Source organism: Diadema setosum, chromosome 9 (genome assembly GCF_964275005.1).
Source record: "Diadema setosum chromosome 9, eeDiaSeto1, whole genome shotgun sequence".
Lineage (NCBI taxonomy): Eukaryota > Metazoa > Echinodermata > Echinoidea > Diadematoida > Diadematidae > Diadema > Diadema setosum.
This window is the reverse complement of record NC_092693.1, coordinates 39850362-39877041: the sequence shown is the minus strand read 5'-3', so window position 1 is coordinate 39877041 and position 26680 is coordinate 39850362. Positions and strand designations below refer to the sequence as shown.

At 38.4% G+C, this 26680-nt stretch overlaps 1 protein-coding gene across 1 annotated transcript in view; it reads left to right on the top strand.

The window, feature by feature from the left end:
• LOC140232678 (U3 small nucleolar RNA-associated protein 4 homolog) overlaps positions 1–26680 on the top strand; it is a 118760-nt gene that overhangs the window by 72200 nt on the left and 19880 nt on the right. Inside the window, exon 14 of the mRNA XM_072312786.1 lies at positions 206–322. Coding sequence (XP_072168887.1) covers positions 206–322 — 117 coding nt within the window. The remainder of the gene's footprint in view (positions 1–205; positions 323–26680) is intronic.

Below are 26680 nucleotides of genomic sequence, written 5' to 3'. Positions count from 1 at the left end.
CGGGAAAATTTCATGCTGCGAAAAAGGCCGTTGGCTTCAATTCGCCAAAATTTCATGTCACGAAAATGTCATGTTGTACAGTATGGTTTTGTGAATATGGTAAAACATGAAAATCTATAGAAAATAATGTTGGGTAGGGGCAAGCATCTTGTTACTATATGGTTTCTTTTTAATCTGAGTTCATATTTTTTCTACTGACCTGCAGCCGCTTCCATCGAATGCTGAGAGATTGTTCCACCAGAGACTTGGGAAACGAGGTCATGACCGGACTGTCCAATCAGAGAAGAGGTCACATGGCTTCGCTATTTGCAGCAAATTTAAGGTAAGGTCAACTTCTCTCCATGGTTGGGAGATTCAGACATGACCAGTTGGTGACACTGGTTCAGAAGCAATAATGGTAGTTGGCTTATTAACAGTTTGTTTGTGGTGATTTTTTGTTGTGGTGGTTGTTGTTCATATGAGCTAACTGAAGAAGAATTTTGAAGAATGAGAGAAAGTTGAAACTGACAGTAATGGATGGAGGTAAATGTGAGGTTAGTGTTTGTATGGTGGAGGTAAATGTGAGGCTAGTGTTTGTATGGTGGAGGTAAATGTGAGGTTAGTGTTTGTATGGTGGAGGTAAATGTGAGGTTAGTGTTTGTATGGTGGAGGTAAATGTGAGGTTAGTGTTTGTATGGTGGAGGTAAATGTGAGGTTAGTGTTTGTATGGTGGAGGTAAATGTGAGGTTAGTGTTTGTATGGTGGAGGTAAATGTGAGGTTAGTGTTTGTATGGTGGAGGTAAATGTGAGGTTAGTGTTTGTATGGTGGAGGTAAATGTGAGGTTAGTGTTTGTATGGTGGAGGTAAATGTGAGGTTAGTGTTTGTATGGTGGAGGTAAATGTGAGGTTAGTGTTTGTATGCAAGACTTCATCAGTTGCACAGTGTTGTATTTGCTACCTTCACTATTTACCAATATGATCACACACACACACACACACACACACACACACAGAGAAAATGTAAACTGTATTTATACTATAAATGCACAAGCTATAAAAGATAATGAAAAATCAGATGCAGCTGGAAAACAAGTATTTCCTATTTAGTTCCAAAGGATTGATGTGTAGATGAATTTTATAAGAAATAGAAGATGAAATAGAAAAGATTTGACAGTAAGAATATAAGTATACCAAGTGTTTCTTCTTTAGCCAAGGAGTCCATTTTGTAAGAGTAGTATTTTGTTAAACACAGGAAAGGATGATCTGTTTTTCTGTGGGCTGATGGAGTCAAGAATACCAGTTTGTCAAGGTAGCTGGAAATAGCAACCAGAATGCAGCACTCCAGAGAGGGTGTGGAGGGTTTCTAGGGGGACGGGGTAGTAAAGTTCCTGATAAACTAGGATTAATACTGGAGTGGTTGGGAGGCTGGAGACAGTGTGACCATCAAACAGTCCATCCTCCTGCCTTTAGCACCACCCTGCACATCTTGTTTACTGAAAATGTGTGGTATATACGTGTACATTGAACCTGCATGTTAAGAACTGACTTACTAGGAATAGAAAGATTTTGGTGAGGATGTGAACGTCTCAGTTCTTTTCCTCTAGCCATAATCAAACTTGCATCAAGTTGTATGTTATGTATAGTTGCAAGTTACTCACTGAAACATTTATGAACTCTGAAAATAACAGCAATGAAAAATTTACATCTGTTGTGATGCCAACAAGTAGTACCATGAAATGCCAGTGGTTGTGTGCTAGCCTACACATTATCAGTTTACAGAACTCTATGTCTAAGCTGTGAAAATGCCTTGCACCTATAGTGGGTGTATATTTTTGGCATATTTTCTTTTCTCTCTGTCAATATAGAAACTTTATCCAATTTGCATCACAATTCTTGTGTATCTTTTGGGGTGCTTGCATATTCTTTGTTGTTGTTGTTGTTGTTGTTTTCCTCCCAATAAGAAATGGTGCAGTTTACACCCGGTAGTTGTTGTACCTAGATCTCATAATGTAATTCCAGCCCAAGGGGCTAGTACACTTGAGATCACTGCCAATCCGGTGTAATACTTACCCTTGGGGCAGCCAGAGAATGTTTACTAAGCAGACATAGGATCGCTGCCTGTGTAGTGCTGTATTTGGCAAACACTCTATGAACCATTTTGACGGAAAACAAACCTTTCCAAAAGGGTGTAAACAGGGCTCAGATTCTACTAACAATGCTATTGGTTCCTCTTATACTTTCTGCTCCTATTATAGGGGATCTTTTTGCTTCCACAAGTAAACATGACATCTTAGAGAATAATTACAGTGACATGTCATTAGTGAAGATATTGATGGAGATATATATTCTTTTGAAAAATTATACATTTTTACATTAAGGATGGTGGCTGATTTCATGTCTGTCACAAAACAATCAATTTGTACACTCTGAACAAAATCATTTGTGACTAGTTATGAAGAATGCCCAATAAGCTCACCAAACTTAATTCTGAATTTTGGTAATTTTATGGACTAGATCTATAGTAAATCTGTTCATTAAAAAAAAAAAAAAAAAAGATTGTCTCATAATCAAGAAACATATTGTACAGTAGTGAAACATAAAAGAATAAACACATTGTATATGATGCACTCAAACCCCAAGTACCAAGTAAGCAAATGTGGAAAAAAAAATGCTATGTAGCCAATATAAGTTATGTAAAAGATTAAACACCAAACATCTAAAATCAAAGTGGAAATGCATTCAATTTACTTGTGTTTTTCTGTAATGGAGAATTGTCTCACTTTATTTAATACAGTGTACCATAAAAATGATAAGAACACCAGCACTATAGGGAACACTTGAGAAATTAGAATCAAAAGTGGGTTGCCATCAGGGTTAACGGATATTAGGCTGATGCAATTGGTCACTTGGAGTTTATGAAAAATCAAATGCATTGCCAAAACTTATTTATCATCCCACATTGTATATCTTATAATTTCTAGAGGATTTTACAATCATTCAATGTACAGCTACAGAAATTTTCTCCTTCTTCAGTCTTTGACAACATAAATGGTGTATCTTTCTGAGTCATTGTGCAACTACTTTCAGCAGATTTGCTTGGTAAGATCAGAGATAATCTGACTGCTCGTACATTGTGAGCGCAGAAACAGCATACATTGTCAGCATACAATTCCCTTCAAAAAACAAAAATCGCATCATTTCAAACCATGTTTGTGAAAAAAAGAATATCAAAAGTACATTTAAAGTGATCATCAGTATGGAATGTCTTGGTTCATTTAATATCGTTTTCACACCGGTTGAGAAACGTAATTGTAATGCTGATTTACAATTACGATTGCAATTACCGTTCGACGTCCATTCACACGACCAAGGAAGGCTTCATGGATTCTGCGGTTTTGTGTTTCAGAATGAGGAGGGGAGGTGTGGCTTCTTTCTGAATTCCCATCAATCACTCTTTGAGTAGTAAATGGTGCATGCTTTGACTGCTTTGCTGTTTGGCTGATCACCGAACTCACTTGATGTTCTTGCAGTGTACTGTAGTGCGACATGTGATCACACAGCTGCTTTAGCTTTGAGGAATGCAGTTTTTCTGCAGAAGTGGTTGAAAGGTCACCATAAGCTCCGCCCTCCAAAGAACACGATTTGGAGGTCAATCCGTACACAGGACTGTTTCGTTTTGTTATTCCGGTGAATAGTGATTGTAAAACACCTCTGGACTGTCGTTTGAAACATGATTCGAATTACGATTCAAATCTCCCTCCGCGATTCCAGTTTGCATTCACTTCCCCAAAATGTGTAATTTGAATCATGATTCTAGTGATGCATCATTGCAGTCATGTTTCAAATTTCGCACTCTTGGTACGTGTGAAAGCTTTCATAGAGACATCTGAGTGTGGGGAGTTTGTAGTACCACATTTACCAAGCCATAGCTGCTGTCTGGAGACTGGAAGATTTTGTTTACCACTTTTAGTAATCTTTGTGTATTCTCTTCCACACAGGCCATGACTTATTCACTACTTCCCCTTCATGTACATTACATAGAGCAGCTCTGTTACAAAATTCAAAAGCTGTTTCCCTTTTCCCAATTGCAATCACGCATCAAGCGATTAGTGCTTAAGTGAATAAACAGTCTCTCCATAGTTTCTGATAGTCATTAGAGCCCCAGAGGCATATTTTTTCCCCTCCTATTCTTGTCTGGAAATGGGCGGCCTGAAATAGGTTAAATACACACCAATGTAAATTGGGGACTGGTTTGAGAGTTTCAAGGAGAATGCTGCAGTAGTCTGCATGTAATCACAAGATTGGTCTTGATCTTCAGACTTTATGATGGAGCAATTCTTCGTCATATTTTCACTGCAAGATGTGCTTCATTTCACAAGAAGGAATAATGGCAATACAGAGTAAAAGTTCATTCCAAAAAAAAGGTGGAATGGATGAAATTCATTCCAAAGAAGAATAAATTGATGAAAACAGGATTGAAACTCATTATTCCAATGGCCAGTGCTTTTATACTCTAAGCAATCTAATATATAGCCAAGTGTAATAACCGTCATTTTAATCTTAACTTCTGAAAATTATGTTTATTTACAAGTTTATGTGCATGTGAATTTTTCCTGTTATTTGCTACAGAAAATAACATCTTAATCATTACCTTGGCCAGTGGAGCAGAAAATTGGCTGCAAATGATTTATAAGTTTTAGAGTATATTTGGAGAGAACTAAAGACTACGTTTATATGAAGCGAAACACCTTCAATGTACCATGAAATTGGCAGGTTTGTAGCCTTTACTATTATGAGCAGTTAATACAGCTGTTTTTAGTGTTGATGTAAATCCAGATGATCTTAAGTGTTGGATTTGAATTGCATTATAATGCATGAAAAAAAAAATCTAGATAACAGACACAAAGTTTGCTCATCACATTACATCACATAGTCTCTTGTGGAATGTCACAATTATTCAATACTAAACTTTAGAGAGCAATGACATTATGATAGTGATGTCTCCATGGAGAAAGTCATCAAGTGTGCCCAAAATGTAACTCATGTAATTATATTACAGATGTATTGTATAATTGATGAAAATGATGATAGTTGTTGAAAGTATACTACTGTCATTTTGTACTGTTAATGAAATTGCAGAAAATTGATGTATTTGAAAAAAAAATGGCATACAGAGAATAAATCAAATCAAATCAAATCAAATCAAATCGAATCAAAATGTCTTATAATAATACTTGATATGTAATCAATCTTATATTTACACTATTGTATAGTGCTGGGCTGGCCATTGCTTCATCAACCATTGCATGTAAATAGTAGTGAAGACTACATTTCTTTTTAAAAGACAGGTAACTAAAGGAATAATTCTTGTTCTAAGAAATCGACAGTATCACTAACAGTCTTTCACATGGGTAAGCTCTCCATTGTCAGCAACAGCAAAAGTGAGTTGAACCAGAGTTGTATGAAAAGAGCTACAAGTATGTCATTTTATCAGACTGGCTCATTCCTTCACTTATACTCCATGGAGCAAGCTACTATCTGGCCACTGGGCCTTCAACAAACATTCAGAGCGTGAAATTCATCAATTTGTAGATCACTTCACTGAGTCATTACGAGCAACATTAACTCCTTTACTGATGTGTCTACCAGATGTGTGTGAAGCTCAACCAGGCAGCTGTAACTCTAGTCTGCCACAGTCCTGCCAAACTGCGTACTTACTATTTCCAAGTCTCTGCATCTTTTTTTTCACTTCTGTTGACTTTGCATTCAGTCATCACACAACAAAGTGACAGAAAATCATTTTTTCTCCGGCTCTCTGTCTTCCAGGTGAACAAAGAGTTTAGAAGGAAACATATTTAATGGATGTCAGAGCACCTGAGGGAGCACACAGCATGTAGGCAGAGAATCTTGACTTATTTACATGTGACTGTTAAATGAGTGTGTCCTCTACATCTAGTTGTCATGGTGACGGGAGGAATGTGTTTGATCCACACATTTGCAGAGAGCAAACACAATCCTTTTTCTTTCTTTTCTTTGGTAAAATTTGTTTGTATCATGTCCAAGGCAACCTTGCAGTTGGAATCAGGCCAGAGAAACTACAAAAAAACCAGTCTGATTGTGTGTGTGTGTGTGTGTGTGTGTTTGTCTTTTTCTTTGCTGTGTAAAGCAAACTTTTCTCGAATTATGTTGAAAACTAAAGTTTCTCCTGTGAGGAAATTGCTGTCTATCACACGACAGTGGTCTAGAAATGGAATCACAAGTTTGGGGAAAGTAATCCCTATTGATTTTTCCCCCCTACTATTTCAGAAGTAGAACAACAGAGCTAAAAGCTCTCCTGTGTGTTCGTGTAAGTGTGTTTTGGGATATGTTTGTATGTGTGTGTTTGTGCTTGTGTGCAGTGCCTCGTAGGATATCCAGTGGTAGAATGTTATGTGGCCAGACTCAATGTTAATGCCAGTTTTTGTCTCGCCCACCGGAGGTGAAGGCGAGACTAAGGGATCCAAATGGCGTCCGTCCGTCGTTCGTCCGTCGTCCGTCCGTCGTTCGTCCGTGTCCGTCACAAATGTTAAAGTTTACCTGCAAGACTCTCTTATGATGCATAACTTGGCAACTGTTACAGCAATGGCAGCCACACTTGGGTGATAGAAGTACTAGGGGTATCTTCATGTTACGGTGTTGTCGGAGGTCATGTAATGATGTCAAAGGTCATTTGAGGTCATATATTAAAGAGTATGTGCAAGACTCTCTTTTCTATGTTAAAGTTTACCTGCAAGACTCTCTTTTGACAAATAATTTCACATAAGTTGCTTGGATTACAACCTAACTTGGGTCATAGATGCACTGGGGATACCTTCATGTTATGGTGCCGTTGGAGGTCATAGGATAAGGTCAAAGGTCATTTGAGGTCATACATTTAAGTTTACTTGCAAGACTCTCTTATCACACGTAACTCAGCACATGTTGCTACAATGGCAATCAAACTTGGGTGATGATAGATGTCTCTTGGGAAGTTGAAGGTTACCACAAGGTCAAAGGTCACAGACAGGGGTCAACGAACTTTTAGGGCCCAATGTTAACTTTTTAGGGCGCATTTCGTTTATGGCTCATAACTTTTGATCCCTTTGTCCGTTTGTGACCAAACTTGGATGGAAGATGTCCCTTGGGGAGGTGAAGGTCGTCACAAGGTCAAAGGTCACAGACAGGGGTCAACAAACTTTTAGGGCCCAATGTTATGTTTTTAGGGCGCGTTTTGATTGTGGCTCATAACTTTTGATCCCTATGTCCGTTTGTGACCAAACTTGGATGTCCCTTAGATGTCCATTGGGGAGTTGTAGGTCATCACAAGGTCAAAGGTCATAAGCAGGTCAATTAACTTCTGGGAGTTATAAAAAATATTAATTCCTTGTACGCGAATGGGCGAGACACAATTTGGCACTTGCCTTGTTTATTTCAAGGATTAGATTTTGTATGAATTACATTGAAGCCCAGTCTGTTAAATATATTGTATGTGAATATTAATCTAGACTCAAGTCATGATTAACAATTTGAATGAAATGTTTGAAGCATGATTCTTGTTGTTTTCAGGAGAGTGATTTAATTCACCTTGTTATTGTATTCTTTCTTCTTTTCTTTTTTTTTTTCTCAGCAGTCCAGATTTAGTTGGTCATATGCCACTGTACCAATATTTTCGTAAATTCCAAACAATGGATTATATTATATCATTTGCAGTAAAGAGCTCATCAAAGATATTTGATATGGTATGTATATGATGAGACGGTGAAACGTCAAATATTGATGAATTTAGTCTACACCAGCTGTATACCCTTGATTTATTACCCATGTCTCCTTCAGGGCGAAAAAAACAAGTTGACTACTGTATACTCCGAATATTTTGCGAGGTTTTTATTTTTGCGAATTTTGTGATTCAGGTGCTATTAGCGAAATTAAAGACATGCAAAAATAATGGATGTGATCCCCATATGCATGTGAAGCACACGTATACATTTTTCAGTAGACAGTACTCCACGATCGCGAAATTAACCACTCACGAAATCATTGGGAAGTCCCTATTCATGAAAATTTAGACTTGCTAATATATGGTGTATGCAGTATAACTCAGAATAGCTCCATCTAGTGAGAAGTGGTGTGATGGTAAGGTGGATGCCTGCCATGCCGTAAAGATACCAAGAGATTAAAAATGAGCTTAAAGACATCTGGACAGGACTTGATGAAATTACAGAATTTTACACAGATTTAACAAGATAACAAATAATGCAGCTTTGGTACCCTGAGGTACCATATATGGAAATCCCCCAATTTGTTGAATCATCTATGTTTTTTTTAGCACTGTACCCTCAGTTACCAAAATGGGTGAAAGTGATTTTTTATTCTTTGAGAGAAGACTTTGTAGCATTATTGTATAAAAACTCTGTAGATTCTTCTGTAATTATGGATCTTGGGTCTCCCAGTTGAAATTTAAAAAATGAATTCTGTTCATTTTAAAAAATATAATTTTAAGTGTCATTTTCTTTCATTTCAATACATAAATGCTATAAAGTGTGTGTTCTCCTCTGGCATTCCAGCAAAACCCTGTAACTTTTGCAAGCTTTTTCCATTTTAGTCAATATTGTAGGAAAAGGTCAGAAATTGCAACTGTACAAACCACTTCTTGCATAGATCAGATGAACCGACCTAACTTTTCTGTATTATTCCCTCAATGATTATTTTAAAAAGTAGTATCTGTATGATTGTTACTGTAGTTATATTAAAAACGCATCATAGCAACGCTGAATTGGGTCATGCTTGCGACTGCTAAGATTTTGTGGCCGTGATAGCAATGTGTAACTGTACATATTACAAACACAAGGTGGCGCCGCACAGCGCCATAGCCCGGGGTATGACAATATCCCAGGTTATGCCGTGCAAATCAAATGCGCAAGTTCTTTATATTACGTCTATGTAATGCAGTCATATTTCAATATCGCCATGCCACCTATTGCAATGTTGAGTTTACACGAAAGTATGTTGAACATACAACACAATTATTCCTGGTCTGTTTTTAGGATAAGGTCTGTGCCTCACTGGTGTATCAACCTGTGTGTGCATGTATGCACTTTGTATACATCGTTGTGTGTGTGTGTGTGTGTGTGTGTGTGTGTGTGTGTTTGTGTCTGTGTCTGTGTCTGTGTGTGTGTGTCTGTGATGTCTTCATGCATCTCCAAGCTTCATTTATTTCATCTCATCTTCCCTGCAGCCATATCATCTCTGCTTCTGTTTTTATCATCTCAATATTCCCTGGCATCTCTGCAATGTCACTGACCTACCTCCTCTATGTCATATTTTGTCTCTTACACCTGTTTATTTGTTTATTCTCCTTCTCTCTCTCCCCCCCCCCCCCCCCCCCCGCCTCCACACTCTCTCCATCTCTCTCTAGTAATCTTCCCTGCTTGTCATTTGTTATAAGGCCTGTCTCAGACATTTTGCCTATGTCTCTCATATTTTGGGCTGAGAATGTTCAATCCCACATCATGCTTTTCTGCTTTTCAGGAGAAGGGGGAAGTGTTTTTATTTCCTTTTGATTTCTACCTCTTTATTATGTTCTTTCTTAGTCATTCTAGTCTTTTACTGTCTATATGTATCTTTTTTTCCCAGCCTGCTTTTTATGACTTTTAGGAAAAAAGCTTCATATTTTTTTTGTCCTTTTTCCTGTATTCATTCAATTTTTTTGTCTCCATCTTTATCTATTGTGATGTCTTGCATCCTTTCATTCTTACTCGTTTTCAAACTAATGTTATTACTCAGATTTGACTTGGATCAAAGATTACACCCTATGTGCACCATTTCCACCCCTTAATTAGTCTCTTCTCAGAGGTAGTGTTGAGTATCTGGACCGGTCCATTATTAGTGTTGGTCATTCCACCAGACACCAGATTACTCGGCAAGTATTGCTGTAGTCACTATTTCATTCTTTATATTAGGATATAAACTAGAAAAGCACTCTGAGAGCGCAGACCTCCGCCAAGCACCAACTTTCCACCGATGGTCTTACTCTTCCATAGAGATCAGTGATTTCCACCCACTGAAAAATCGCCTGATTTCCCACGTATATAGAAGCTTTTATGTCATAGACCCTCGCCCTAGCAGAAACTAGAGCACGCACTCTAGTGCACGTATGAAACATAAAAAATGTGCAGCTTGAACTCCCAAGTTCATTGACCCTACCTGCCAAAATATCGAAAATCTGTCATAAAATCCATAAAAAATTTCTGGATCACTATCAAAATTTAATCATCTGTTACTTGTGTCATTCTCAACCTTTCCTGCAAGTTTCATCCAAATCCGTGCACGACTTTTTGAGTTATTTTGCACACGAACAAACAAACCAACGGTAATGAAGACATAACCTCCTCCCTTGGTGGAGGTAATAATATGATTGAGGTTTGAACATTGTCTAAAAATACTTGTTTCATGCTTTGTTTCAAGAGTATTTCTTAACATGGGTGTTGACATTTTGTTGCTGGATTTCTCAACATGACCCTTTATTGTAGGAAAGCCAACCCAATGTGCAAGTCACAAACTGCTGTATGTATCTCATATTGCTACACCTTGCTTGATTACAACTTGCTTCCTCTCCTTGAAGCTTACCCTTTTTCTGCTCTTTTTTTTTTTCCAATTTATTTTCATCTTTCTCCCTTGCCTTCATGTAGGACTTAGGCTGTGCCATTTTTGAGCTTCCTAATTTAGTCCCACCCTAGCCACCAGGGTCTTTGCCCCAGCGCTGCTGTACTTTGCCTGCCTCATTTCTCTGACGGGAATTCCATCTTGGTGTCATTGCTCCCCAGCTAATGTTGCTGGATGGATGTCGTCTTCTCTCCCTCTCTCTGAGTCTTTCTCTATCTCCGTCTCCTTGGAGAAGAATGAGCTATTTGCTGCTGGGATTTAGAAAGCAGCCATTACATACGGGAGAACATCAAGGGTTGGAAGAAAGCGGGATATTTTGGTGATATCGCTGAGCTTGTTTACGATAGCAGTTACCGGCTAGGATAGTATAATTCCACTCCACGCCCTAAAACAGTGTCATGTACCTCTTTTCTAGTTAGTTTCATTCTCACAATGTTTTCCTTGAAATATTGGTGTCTCTGCCCCCTCCCCCCCCCCCCCCCCCGTTTCGCCTGTCATACAGTAACATGCGTCTATCTGCACTCTCTCTGTGTCTAAATTTAATTCTCATGTTGTTTCTACATAGACATCTGTCTATTTTAGCATGGAGTGAAAGAGGCCAGAGAAGACATTACAGCCCCTGTTTGAACAACCTTTCAAACTAGAGATACCGCGGCAACGTCCGAGTAGCGTCTGGGTAATCTTTTTCACCCTGCCTGTCAAAACAGTCCCTACAAAATGTTGCTCAGAAATTTCGTGATTACTTTTACCAAATTCTACCATAGCCAGCCAGGGTAATTACCATGACATTACCGTGATATTACCCTGGCATTACCACAACATTACCCTGACAACCCTTCTATTAAACCGCATCTGCAGTAACATTCTTTTGATACACTCAACACGCATGCGCAACATTGCAAACAGCGAATGATTGACATGCTGCACGCCGATCACGTGCATGGATTGTAACCAGTGATCTTTTTGTAGTTGAGATCATTTATTGTAACCATGTTTTGCTTCCTAGCAAGATTTCCTTCCTAGATGTGCGCAATCTAGAACAACAGATCCCGCTATCCATTGCATAAGTTGACACACCCACTTCATGGAAACCTACCCAGAGAAGGTTTTCGGTATGTGTCGGTTTAAAAAGTACTCCTTGCTCTCTCCTGTTTTATCACCAGAGGCGAGGAATTTTGTTCTCCAACATTGTCATGATGCTGATGCAGCATGGTCTGTTAAAACAGGAAAACAGGACTGAAGATGATGGCATAATATGGATGTGAGGAGGGGATCTGGGTGTGGTCTTAGCTTATACCAAACAGACAGGGTGTGACTAACCATCATGGTAACTTCCTACCAAAGATCTGGGTGTGGTCTTAGCTTATACCAAACAGAGAGTGTGACTTACCATGATGGTAACTTCCTACCAGAGATCAATACTTCAATCTGTGCTATCTTACTCTAATGGAACAATGATACCAAGTATTATATGAAGTTCCCCCATCCCCTCAATCCAAACAGTTATTCTTCTAAGAATTTGTGCTTATGAAAACCTATATATTTTAGGGCTGTTTTTTTTTGTTTTGTTTTGTTTTGTTTTGTTTTGTTTTTTTGGGGGGGTGTGTTTTTAACATTTCTTCAATTACTCCAAGTTAAGAGTTTGATAGGAGGTTTGATTAGCTCTCTGTGAATTCAAAGTGAAAGGTGTCACTTGTGACACGAATGTGCCAGTAAAATTTATAGTTTGATGACAAATCATATCATCCAAATTAATGGTTCTTGTGTCGAGTTGTTCTTTTATGGCAACTGACTGACAAATTGCCCTTCGAAGTAAATAAACAATTATCTAGTATTTGAGTAATGGCCATGATAAAAACCAGAGGCATACAATACTCTCTTACACAAACACTGAAAATATAATTGGTGTTTATTTATGTCAATAAATAGTATTTTCTCAATCAGAGGAAAAATCATATAATGTTCTCAATATAGGTATAGACAAACTGATCTGGAAAAGAATTGGCACTTTGATTTAAACTTGGTTAAACTCTCTTTGTCCAGTAACCATAATCATAGCAAAATTTGTCACTCTTAATATTAATTTGATTTTAATCATAGCATCTAATGAGACAGTAGAATAACAGGTTTTACAACATATACTGTAAAACGAGGAATGTTCGCATGCATTTTCATTTCGCGAATTTCGCGAGCGCCAAGATTCGTGAAATTAAAATGCACGCGAAAGTTGTTGTATACATTATATGCATTGATTGCCAGCGGCAATTCGCAAAAATTTCATGCCATGAGGCCATCGGCTACAATTCGCAAAAATTTAATGCCGCGAATATATCATGTTTTACAGTAGTCACTATTTTCTTAGAGTGTCTAGTTTTTTACCTGAAGACAACATGAATGCTCTCAATTTGTACTGATATCAAATGTGGATAGTCCTAAAAGCTCTACAATATTTGTAGGGCTGTAAATAATGTATGGGGAAAATAAAGACAATCTGTTTTGGTTCAGTACATTCTGTTGATACTGCAGCCTCACTAATTAATCAGAGAATATTCTGCCAAAAATTTAAATGCTTCACATGCAAAAATTTGACAACTTTAAAATGCTTGCTGTATTCTTTCAATATTATGGCAAAAAGTTTACTACACCACCAAAATAAAGAATGTATTTCCAGTTTATCATAATGTGCATAATCTTTCACTCAGACTGTACTACATTGTACACTTGAAATGAATGGAATGGTCCATGCAGAAAATATTCTTTTTTTTATGCTCTGTGGCAAGATGGTGGCTTCCCACAGACTTTGTAAGTTTGTTAGTCTTTTTTTTCTTTTTTCTTTTTTACTGAACAGACACACATGGCCACTATGATTTATACCTATTGTCAGATGTAAGGAGAATTATTCTTTTCTTTAAACTGGGAATAAGGTTAATGTATCATGATTTTCTTATGAAGATTGTTATTGAGAATGTCATTAATTTCAGGCATGTGAAAGGAATAGAATTAAACTCTGTAATTCATAGATAGAATTAGACGAGGTACAATGAACTTGTGTACTCGAAGGAATCGTGATTATATGATTAACTGCATTTTTGTCTTTTTTTTCACCTGGTAGTATGATATCTACATTGGGTCATTGTACATTAAAGTCACGTCAGTGCATGGCGGAAATGTTTTGTTTTATTTTGTCTCTGTTCTGTTTTGTTTTGTTTTTGTTTCATGTTACTCTGATAGTAGTGCTATTGTATATATAGGCTAGCAGTGTATGCATTGCAAGAAGTGCCATTGTAGCCCATTTAGATACTGCACTGCTGTTGGATCTAAATTGGTTAATTTGGTCATCTAGTTTGAAATATATTTATTTCTCTCTGACATGGGTCTTGGTTTTTAATAGTCTGCTTCAGATAATCTTAGATTATAATGACTTTTTACACTGAAAAGCACTACATCTAGATTGATTTTTAATGAGAAGATGTTTTAGTATCCTTAGCATTGTTAGACATCAGCTGTATAAATTCTTGCAGCCATTCATGTCTAAAAATAGCAAAAATATGTTGATATCATGTATTTGTGCATTAGTGATGTTGTCATGATTCTGTCATAGTTTCATGCCGTGTAAGATTACATCAGTTGAGAAGGGGAGTAGTGGCCATAGCAGTCTCCTGACATGTAGCTATCTCTTGGTCTTCTCACCATGCTACTCAATCAACCTCCATCCACCAAAATTTGACTTGTGAACTGATCTATGCGGGCATTTTCCTGCTTCCGTTCCCATATCCATTACACTTTGTCATACTCAAGGCTAAAGGAATTTGTCGTGGAGCAGTCAAGAGTGGCTAGGACTCACACTAGTGTCAGTACAGAGCTTTATTGTTCATGCCATTTACAGCAGTAAAATTGATATTTCATTTCCCAGACAAAAGGACCCAAAAATATGCATGTCACAATAATGGTTTTTGAGTGGCCTACTTCTCTCTGCATGCATTTGCTACTTTGTCCCTTGCAGCGCCGGTATCAGACGAACTCATTTACTGATCTGATTTGGGAGACGATGGAAAAATTGCCTTACAAGACCAAAGCTTAGGATGCGGGTTCAATGTCTGGCAGAAATTTGTGACAACCCCACCCCCTTTCCCTAGGCACACATAATGTGAATGTCTGCTGTATGTATTGAAGTGATATTAATGTGCTGCAAGATGTTACAATATCTTCACTGGGTTGTGGGCTGATAAGCATTCAGTCATTGAACCATTTTATGGGTGAAGGGAAACTAGATGCAGAAATTAATCTTCTTTTTTTTTTCTTTTTTTTTGTCATCAGTGTATGACTTTATTCATATGGAACCCAACAAAGTTGTGTGACTTTTAGGTCCAGTGTAAACTATTCTGTTGTGTGTATTCATTGTCTATTATAATGCCGAAGCAGCCTTTTTGAAATGAAAGTATTCTGGGATTTTTTCTTTTTTTTTTGTGAATACCTGGTTTTTATGTCATATATTGTTTTAAAGACTGAAATTATAACAAGATTATCTCAGCTTGCTAAATCACATGTGTGCTATTAAACAACATGCTAATATAATCATTGGCTGCAGAACTGTAAAAGAAATGTCATATAACTCCTTTGGAGAAGTATGCCCGACTCATTATATTTCTAGGCAACAATATCTATGTGTGTTTTTGCCGTTGATGATGAGAAAACATGATGGCAGTGTATGAATTGCTGTAATCACTCATGAGGGGGAGTTTGTTCATCTTCTTCTGCCCATCGGCATGGCCAACCTTCCCTGCCGTTATCATCACATCTGTGTCAAACTCATCACAGGTATTTTCATGTCTGATTACAGAGGTAGACAAAGAGATGAGCAGAGCATCATGGGTAATTTCTCTCTTCAAAGACAGAGTGGGAGACGAGGTGGAGGGATTGTAATTACAGCAGAGAAGTCAAACTCATTTGTAGAGGGAGGGAGGCCAGCTAGCACTACGCCATTTGACAGAATAGAGTTCCACACCTGTCACAGCTTCACCCAATGATATTTGATTGGACAAGAGTCATCATAGGATGAGACAAGAGTCATAGGATGAGACAAGAGTCATCATAGGATGAGACAAGAGTCATCATAGGATGAGACAAGAGTCATCATAGGATGAGACAAGAGTCATCATAGGATGAGACAAGAGTCATCATAGGATGAGACAAGAGTCATCATAGGATGAGACAAGAGTCATCATAGGATGAGACAAGAGTCATAGTAGGATGAGACAAGAGTCATCATAGGATGAGACAAGAGTCATCATAGGATGAGACAAGAGTCATCATAGGATGAGACAAGAGTCATCATAGGATGAGACAAGAGTCATCATAGGATGAGACAAGAGTCATCATAGGATGAGACAAGAGTCATCATAGGATGAGACAAGAGTCATAGTAGGATGAGACAAGAGTCATCATAGGATGAGACAAGAGTCATCATAGGATGAGACAAGAGTCATCATAGGATGAGACAAGAGTCATCATAGGATGAGACAAGAGTCATCATAGGATGAGACAAGAGTCATCGTAGGATGAGACAAGAGTCATCGTAGGATGAGACAAGAGTCATCGTAGGATGAGACAAGAGTCATCGTAGGATGAGACAAGAGTCATCGTAGGATGAGACAAGAGTCATCATAGGATGAGACAAGAGTCATCATAGGATGAGACAAGAGTCATCATAGGATGAGACAAGAGTCATCATAGGATGAGACAAGAGTCATCATAGGATGAGACAAGAGTCATCATAGGATGAGACAAGAGTCATCGTAGGATGAGACAAGCAGAGAAAGGTGTCTGCTTTCCTCCTCTTCTTCATTGTCTCTGCTGCGGCTCTATCAGCTTTATGTGGATAACGTACGTCTGTTTTCTTTTCGTCCATGTGTGTTCTGAGCAGACATTTCTCTCCTTCACACAAACTCTCTTACTCTGTTTGCATTTCCGTTTTTTTCTTTTTTTTTTTTACTAAACCTTCATCTTTTATGACCAAACCACATCCTCCATGTGGAGATAGTCATATGAGATAGATGTTGCTCCCAAACTCATCTCACACCCCTAAAGAGAGATTTCCCGACAAATTTGCCAGAAAATGCCTCCTCATCACTAAGCAATTTTTTGCAATGGCATGACCACATGGCAGCTTCTTACAGTCTTTGTGATAAAAGGAAATATTTTGCCATTACTGTGCCAAGATTCATGACTCTGTTATTGTAATGTCACTGCACAAATGTGTTATCACCATGTTCAACCTTTTAGTCATCCTCAATAATGATTAATGAAGGCTGTAAGTGTTCATTGAGATAGTTGTGAGAATGAAATGGTCTGCAGTCTGAAGTAGATACTGTTACCATATGCTTAATAATATGTGTCATGTAATAAGTTTTTCTGGGTTCATTCCATCTGGGCGAGATAACAGTCACAGCTTTTTTTTTTCTATAGTAGCTACTATATATGGTTTAAATAGATGCCAGAATAAATGTTTGAAATCTTAATAAATAACATCAAGTGTTTCATTTGAGTGGAAGTTTTTGTTGTTTTCTTCTTCTTTAATTTTTAAAATTCATCAAGGATGCCAGTTTTGAGGAAAAAAGCCTGAATTCAGGCCTTTTTGTGTACAAAATACCTTCATGTAAATGTATCTTAAGCCTTCTCTTTCAATCTAACTGATTCAGACATAGAGCAGGGCTGCACACTAACCCATTTTTTCTGCCGGTCCAACCTGTCTCTGTCGGACCGGTAAATGCCCCGTTTTACCATTTTTTACCGGTCCGAACAGAAAATTTACCGGTCAACAACGACAACCTAAAAAAACATTAAATGACTTGCAAACTTATTTTCTTGTTTTTTATGGACGTACCCCCATACCCATACATTTTACAGATTAATATTCTTTTTTTAAACTTGCATTATTTATTGCACAAGAAATAGAAAAAAAAAGATAGGAAAAAATAGAATGTTTGTTTGTGAATTACAGTGTAAAATGATAATGAACAAAATCAGATTGTATCAAATGCGTTTGTGACTTTCTCTAAACATCGGCGCACGAACTTGCTGCGTAACCTGCTCTTGGTGGTCATTTGGATTGCGACGATTTAATGAATTATTTTAGCTGTGGTATTTTCTGATGCACGCGCTACAAGAGGTTCTTTATTTTTCTCCCGATAATCTATTCGCATTGTGCATGCGTTCTTGAAAGGTACACGACATGAAGGGCCGAATTCGCAATCCTTTTTGCGCCCATTTCCACCTCAAATATTAGCGGGATTGTGACGATTTCATAAATTACTTCGGCTGTAATATTTTCAGATGCAAGCGCCAAAAGAGGTTGAAAACGTGTCCTTTATTTTTCCCGATAAACTCTTCGTATTTCGTAAGTGCGTTCTTAAAAAAAGATGCACCACATGGCCGAATTCATGATACTTCTTGCGCCTATTTCTACCTCAAATATCAGCGGGATTGTGACGATTTCATAAATTACTTCGGCTGTAATCTTTTATGATGCAAGCGCCAAAATAGGTTGAAAATGTGTCCTTTATTTTTCCCGATAAACTCTTCGAATTTCGCAAGTGCGTTCTTAAAAAGATGCACCACATGGCCGAATTCATGTTACTTTTTGCGCCCATTTCTACCTCAAATATCAGTGGAATTGTGGCGATTTCATGAATTACTTCGGATGTAACTTTTTGTGATGCACAAACCGGCGAGAATGGTTGAAAATGCGTTCTTTATTTTTCTCCCCATAATCTCTTCGCATTCCGTACATGCGTTCTTGAAAGGTATACGACACGGCCGAATTCACGATCCTTTCTGCGTCTATTTCTACCTAAAATATCAGCGGGATTGCGATGATTTTATGAATAACTTCGGCTGTAATCTTTTATGATAACGCACCAAAATGGGTTGAAAATGTGTCCTTTTTTTTTCCCGGATAAACTCTTCGCATTTCGTAAATGCGTGCTTAAAAGATATACGACACGGCCAAAAATCATGATTCTTTTTGCGCCTATTGTTTCCTCAAACTTCAACGGGATTGCGATGATTTCATGAATTATTATTCGGCTGTAATCTTTATGATGCACGGGCCAAAATGGGTTGAAAATGTGTCCTGTATTTTTCTCCCAATAATTTCTTCGCATTTCGTACATGTGTATACGACACAGCTGAATTCACGATCCTTTTATCGCCTATTTCTACATTAAATATCAGCCGAATTGTGGCAATTTCATGAATTACATCAGATGTAATCTTTTGTGATGCACGCACCAGCTAGAATGGTTGAAAATGCGTTCTTTATTTTTCTCCCCATAATCTCTTCGCATTCCGTACATACGTTCTTGAAAGGTATACGACACGGCCGAATTCACGATCCTTTTTACGTCTATTTCTACCTCAAATATCAGCGGGATTGCGATGATTTCATGTATGACTTCGGCTGTAATCTTTTATGATGCACGCGCCAAAAGAGGTTGAAAATGTGTCCTTTCCCGATATACTCTTCGCATTTCGTAAATGCGTTCTTAAAAGATACACGACACGGCCAAAAATCATGATTCTTTTGCGCCTATCGTTTCCTCAAACTTCAACGGGATTGCGATGATTTTATGAATTATTATTCGGCTCTAATCTTTCTGATGCACGGGCCAAAAGGGTTTGAAAATGTGTCCTGTATTTTTCACCCAATAATCACTTCGCATTGCGTACATGCCTATACGTCACGGCCGAATTCACGATCCTTTTAGCGCCTATTTCTACATCAAATATCAGCGGGATTGCGATATGTCATTAATTATTTCGGCTGAAATCTTTAGTGATACATTCACCAGAAGGGTTGAAAATGCGTTCTTTATTTTTCTCCCCATAATCTCTTCGCATTCCGTACATGCGTTCTTGAAAGGTATACGACACGGCCGAATTCACGATCCTTTTTGCGTCTATTTCTACCTCAAATATCAGCGGGATTGCGATGATTTCACGTATGACTACGGATGCAATCTTTTATGATACACGCGCCAAAAGAGGTTGAAAATGTGTCCTTTCCGATAAACTCTTCGCATTTCGTAAATGCGTTGTTAAAAGATACACGACACGGCCAAAAATCATGATTCTTTTGCGCCTATCGTTTCCTCAAACTTCAACGGGATTGCGATGATTTTATGAATTATTATTCGGCTCTAATCTTTCTGATGCACGGGCCAAAAGGGTTTGAAAATGTGTCCTGTATTTTTCTCCCAATAATCACTTCGCATTGCGTACATGCCTATACGCACTCTAAAAACACAAATGTTGAATTAGCATTTAAAAGGGCCGAGGAGTGACAACATTTTCAAAGTGTTGGTTTTCCTGCTAGATTCAACATTTAAAATGTAATTTAAAAAGTTGGATGCAACACTTCAAAAAATGGTGTCACTCCTCGGCCCTTTTAAATGTTGATTCAACATTTGCGTTTTCAGAGTGTACGTCACGCCCGAATTCACGATCCTTTTAGCGCCTATTTCTACATCAAATATCAGCGGGATTGCGATATGTCATTAATTATTTAGGCTGAAATCTTTAGTGATACATTCACCGGAAGGGTTGAAAATGCGTTCTTTATTTTTCTCCAGATAATTTCTTCGCATTTGTGCATGCGTTTTCAAAATTATACATTGCATGCAGGGCCGAATTCGATATTCTTTTTGCGCCTATTATTGTTTACTCAAATTCCAACGGGATTGCGAAATTTTCATGAATTACTTTTCGGCTGTTTATGATGCAAGCGCCAAAAGGGGTGAAAATGTGTCCTTTATTTTTCTCCCGCTAATCTTTTCCCATTTCGTACATGCGTTCTTAAAAGGTATACGACACGGCCGAATTCACGATCCTTTTTGCGCCTATTTCTACCTCAAATATCAGCGGGATTGTGGCGATTTCATGAATTACTTCAGATGTAATTTTTTATGATGCACGCACCAGAAGGGTAAAATGTGTTTTTTATTTTTCTCCCGATAATCTTGTCGCATTTGTGCCTGCGTTTTTGATAACTACACGGCATGCAGGACTGAATTCAAGATCCTTTTTGCTCCTATTATTTCCTCAAATTTCAACGGGATTGCGTTGATTTCATGAATTGTTATTCGGCTGTAATCTTTTATGATGCACTCACCAAAATTTGTCCTTTATCTTTTATTTTTTTTCTCTCCTCTGTAATCTCTTCGCATTTCGTACATAAGCTTTTGAAAGATACGACGCGGCCGGTCGAATTCATGATCCTTTTTGGGACGATTTCTACCTCAAATATGTAAGCGGGACTGCCATGATTTCATGATTTTTTTTCCTCCCTAGTATTATCTCTTCACATTTTGTGCATGCGTTCTTAAAAAGTACACGGAAGAGCCGATTTCGTGATCCTTTTTGCGCCTATCTTCATTATGAGACCATTCTGAGCGAATGAAAATATTCATTTGTGAAATGACTGTGTATAATGAAAATGAACGCAATCAGATCCATTTACTGTACCGCTGAATTGAATATCGAATGTGTTTTTACTTTTTCTAAAAATCGACACAAGTAAATTAGTTCTAACATAACTGCCACGCTGCTGCGAAGCCGGGATCGGATCGATCTTGCGTTAAAAAATCATGAGTAAAATGACCCAGAAATGCGTGCGCTTCTATCAATGCTTCTTGTCTGGCATGACCGCCGATCGCAAGCAAACGAAAAGCAGTTTACACTGTACATGCTCTGCATGTATTGCATTGCATGGCAGTGCATGAGCAGCGCCAAATGCGCAAGCGAGGGCGAATAACTGGTCGACTGCTAGTGCTCAAAACTAATGTACAGGTATGTTTACTGTACAAAGTGCACCGGTAGACATAAACGAAAACTTGCGTAAAACTTGTTGAACAGTGCGATATCTTGCATTCTGTTTCTCCCTGATCGGGCCTGCTCTTTTTCTTTCTACTGACCCCACCAATGCTATTTTTTTTTTTTTTTTTTTACTGGTCATGTCGGACCGGTAACTTGTGGATTTCCTGAAAAGTTACCGGTCCGACAGTGACTTTTACCGGTCTTTGACCGTCGGACCGGCGCCAGTGTGCAGCCCTGCATAGAGTATTGTTCCCCTCTCAGAATTTTAGTGTGTCTCTTTAGGAAATTTTCAAGCAAAAAAGAAATTAAGAAAAAAAGTAACAATAATGCACAAATATCAATTCATTAACTTGTGATAGTAATTAGTATGTATCTACTCAACACTTCATTACCTGTCTAGTAAAGCAAAGGTTGATATACATTTTCATTCTCTAGAAAGAAGTGATATTGTGTCATGTCATATTGGGAATGTATTAGCATTGTAGAAAATACACATTTATGCATTTTTAAAAATATTTTTACTGAAAGAATATGTTTGTGCCTAAAAAGGAAGACAAATGCCTGAGGGTTTGCCCGGCTGCCATACCAGCAGACTGGGCGATGAGAGTTGATGGCTTGTCACCCAGCAAGGGCAGAATTCATAGCTATTTCAGCTTTCTGTCATTTGCATACAATGATGAGAGTGAAGAAAAGAAGATGGTGATGTTCTAGATTTGAAATAATCCCATTATAGCTCCACGTGGAAGTCGAAGCAAAAATAACCTGATTGTGTACCCACAATACTCTAATCTAGTTTGTGATCAATAGGGGTCTTTTTTAATTCTTTTCCACCTGATTCAGCTAGCTTGGTGAGTAGAAAGCCTGTCAGTAGATCTCCCAAGGGTGCTATACTCTAATCACAGCTACTCTTGACTTTTTCTCAGCCATATCTGAGTTTGTAATTACTCAGTTTGATGTTTAAGCTTAGATTTCAACCCCCCCCCCCAAAAAAAAAAAAAAAAAAAAAAACAAGACCAATTTCTGCCTTTCTGAAGATTCAAAGTGTGAACAAAGACTCTCAGTGTCATAACATTATTTGTGCATTTTAGCTATAATTTGGATCATTCTTTAATACTAGTATGTCTGCAGGTCCCTGCTTCTGTGTTGTTTGGGGTCTTTTTTTTTTAGTCTCTGTTTTATATCTATTGGTCACATTAAGTTTTTTGGGGAAGAAGTGGAATATGAGACTAGATTGATGTGTGCATTTTGTTGTCATTTCTTAATGTTTGCGTATTTCTAGTCTTTTTAGTTGTTTTGAGCTAACAATTCAGATATTTTCAGCTATGTTTGGTTCAGTCTTATGTATAGGCCTATATATAAATCTAGAGTAGATGTTTAAATCTTTGCCCGTTAAAGTTAACTGCCAGTGTGCTTGTTGCAGAGCATCCATGGTGGTCACTGTTTTGTGTAGGTGAGAACAGACATTGTAACATGTGATTGTTGTGAGACTTATGGCGCTTTCAGACACACCGAGTTATCGTATATTCATACGACTTATGGATATACGACGTTTCAAAATGAGAGCATTCAGACACAGCACCCCGTAAAACGATAATCGTATCGGAGCATTCAGACCTAGCACACAAGTGATATTTCCTGAGTAGACGTGATTCTCTTCCATTCGCAGTACATAATTTACGCAGGCTAAAAACGTGCTGTGTCCGTATGTCGTATATCCATACAAGAACTGTCTAGTCTGAAAGGGGGGTTACTTGCCCAAATGGAGGAAGGATACTACTATTAAAATGTATATTGACTGCAGAGTAAGGAATATTGGACAGAATATGACACACATGTGCATGCAAACACTCATTCAGAGATGCCAGCTTTTACTTTTTTGTGTGTATTTAGTACTGTTTTCACCTAAAGTACTGTTGGTGTAAATGGAAAATAATGTTTTTTCCTAATTTTATCACTATCCATGTCTATCGCTGTAAAAGTAGAAATATTGTTTACCACCAAAAATATGTTTTTTCAGCCATCATCAGAATATTGCAATGCCATTTACAAAGTTGGCATCTTTGCTGACAATAGGCAGAAATAAAGGGCACAGCACAGTGTGTTCTATCTTGGATGCATTTACCAAGTGGTAGTAGGGGTAGTAGTTGTATCTTTATGTACCTCCACAAGAAATATAAAAAAGATGAATGTTACCATCAAAGCCTGTGACATGCTAAGCAAGTAAGGAAAGTGTTGAAGATGACCTTTGACCTCCTATGCTTAATACCTTTGATTCTTGAGAACACATAGCTGAACTATTACAGTTTCACACATAGACTCCTGTAAAGCACGATATATTCGTGGCATGAAATTTTGTGAATCGCTAGTGGTATCATTGACCCCGTTTACAGTGCGAGGCTCGGCCGCGGCCGAGCCGTGGCCGAGCCCAGCCCCGCTTCAGTGTAAACGCGCAAAAGGCCAAATGCGAGGCCAAAATTGGCCTCGCATTTGGCCTCCCTCTGGAGGTGGTCTCGTCCTCTTCTTGGTGTAAACGCAAACTGGGCCAAATGCGCGGCCAATTTTAGTCTGGCTTCCAGACCCTCTGCCCGTACTATTTCGCTATTTACGATATTAACCCCCTCAACGTGGAAAACTAGTATAGTTTAAGGTGGTTTTGTCCTGCAAAGGATTTTTCCTTCGGCAAAGGCCTTTGCCCGAGTGGCGACTTCGTCGCCACGGAATCCAGTTGGCAAAGGGTCTGAAAACCAGGCTATACCAAATTGCGTTTGTTTACAAGCAGAGCGCCACTACGACAAAATATTGAAAGGTTTGAATTAAAAGCGCGGCCGAGCCCAGCAGTGTAAACGGACAAAATTGCGAGGCTCGGCCGCGCAATTGAGGCAGGGCTCGGCGGCGGCCGAGCCGCGGCCAAGCCCGGCACCACACTGTAAACGGGGTCTAATGCATTAAAGAACTTTCGCATGCATTTTAATTTCATGAATCTTAGCTATCACGAAATTTGTGAATTTAAATATCTTCTTAAATATCTATCTTAAATGGTGTCTTCCTTAAGTGTGGAGATAATGTCTAGGCTGATGCCAAAAAGCTGTCATATCCTCTGTAATGGCTGAACACTTGGTAGCTTCTGTTACATCAGGGCAGTCTCAAAAGAGATTTTAATTTCTTGATCAATTGATTCCGTGACATCATCAGAAGTATATTACTACAGAAAGGAGGTAAATGTTTAGTGGTCAGGATGTAAATGGAATTCCCGGTATTCTGCTTGTGCTGTGTGTGCTCCATAATTACAAATCATACCAATATACGTCAGCAAACCCAGTGTGAGTTGTCACATAGCAAAATAATTTGATCCAGGCTGACTTAAACTGTGCATAACCGCAAAGATTTTATATTATGCCGATCTCAGAACAGCAAAATTTAGCATGTATTGTTCAGTAGAAACTTTCCAGGAATTTCAGCCTGTAAGTCTTGGGCATTTTTGTCTAGACATGCCCAAAATATGCATAAACATTCTTGGTGTTTATGACCAGTCTGGCCACAAGTTAAGAGTAATAAGAAGCAGTGAACCTTGCCTGTGTGCCAGCTTCTAGCAGGAGCAGAAAGCCTTTGCCGTCAATCAAATGCCACTTTAGAGATAGGCAGGGGGCTTGGGTTGGATTACTGCTTATTGCTGCTTCATTCTCAGCCACCTTACTCTACCGCTTACTCATTTTAGCACATCCGCTCCTTTTGTTCTCACCTGTAAAAATGGGTCTAACGTTCTGACAGGGCTGCTAGACCTATTACTTTGATGCTGGCAGTTGAAGGATAAGTCTTGCCTCCTCTAAGAGAATTTTGCCATGCCTTCCCCCCCCCCCCCCCCACCAATTTTCACCCCCTTTCTCTGCTAAGATTGACCAACAAACTGATAATCGTACACAGTGTCCTAATATTCCATGGGAAATCGCCAAAATTTTCTGTGAAGACATCATACTTTATTCTGTGGAAGAAACCCTGCAAATATTGCCATCATTCCTATTAAAAAAAGCAGGATAAAACAAAACAAAACAATAAACTCGAAGAACAATTAACCGAAAAATCTCTGTGGAGTACTGCTATTCAGTCACCATACAGTGCAAGCTATATGTGTGAGGAACTGAATCGGGTATGGCGCTTTCAATGTACTATGGCATGTTACGATTTATTGATCGGTTTGTGCAGAATTGTGTGTTTGAACAAAATATGGGAAGCTAGCAAGCTGTCGACTGAGTTTGGTCATGCAATCATGGTAGACAAAGAGTTAACTAGCTCAGCTTGATCTAGGGCAGGTTGTTGCACTTTTTGTCTGATATTATGTGCAGTGTTAGGCTTGCTGAGGCCTCTTCAGACATTCTTTTTCCGATGTTCTTTTAATAACTTTCATCAGTGGAGGTCACAAGTCTATGTGGAGCAATGTCATTTTATAAGCATCCTTATGGAGGCATTTGATAAGACAAGGGTTTACTTGTAATATGTAATGAGATCACTAGGTTACCAAGGTCATTGTGCTTTTGGAGAGGATGCTCCCTCATTTATCTGTTGAGGGGATTTTCCCCTGATAAACGTATGAAGTCTCATATCGTATTCATATTGGTCCTAGAATCCCATGCAAGACTGATGGGAGACAGTGTTTCGCATCGGTCTGGTATCAATCGCAGCTTTAAACGTGTTCACAGTGAGCTCACTATCTTGCCTAAATTGTACACTAAACAACAGATTTGTACAGTAATATTGAAGCCGATGGATAATGCACAGAGGCAAAGTAGTGTAAGTCAGGGAGGTGGGCAAAAGTCTTTATATCTGGTAAATTCATGAAGTCATCAATGTTTTCTCATTTATATCCGTATTTGGTATCATGCAAAATAAGATATGAAAAGAAAAACCTCTTTAATAAAGACTGTACTATATGTTTTGGAGATTGGCAACATCTGTTTTTTTTACATATAAAGAAAAAAAAAAACATCTGTTTTTTGACCTCTACAAACTCTTTTTTTTTCACCTCTAATTTGACAGTGGCAGCCCTCTCATGACAGTTCTGCACTGAAACCTTCTCGGCAGGAGGATTAATTTTAGATGGTGTCGATGTGGGGTGCAATCAAACCGCCTTCTATTGAGATGAGACGCTAGTATT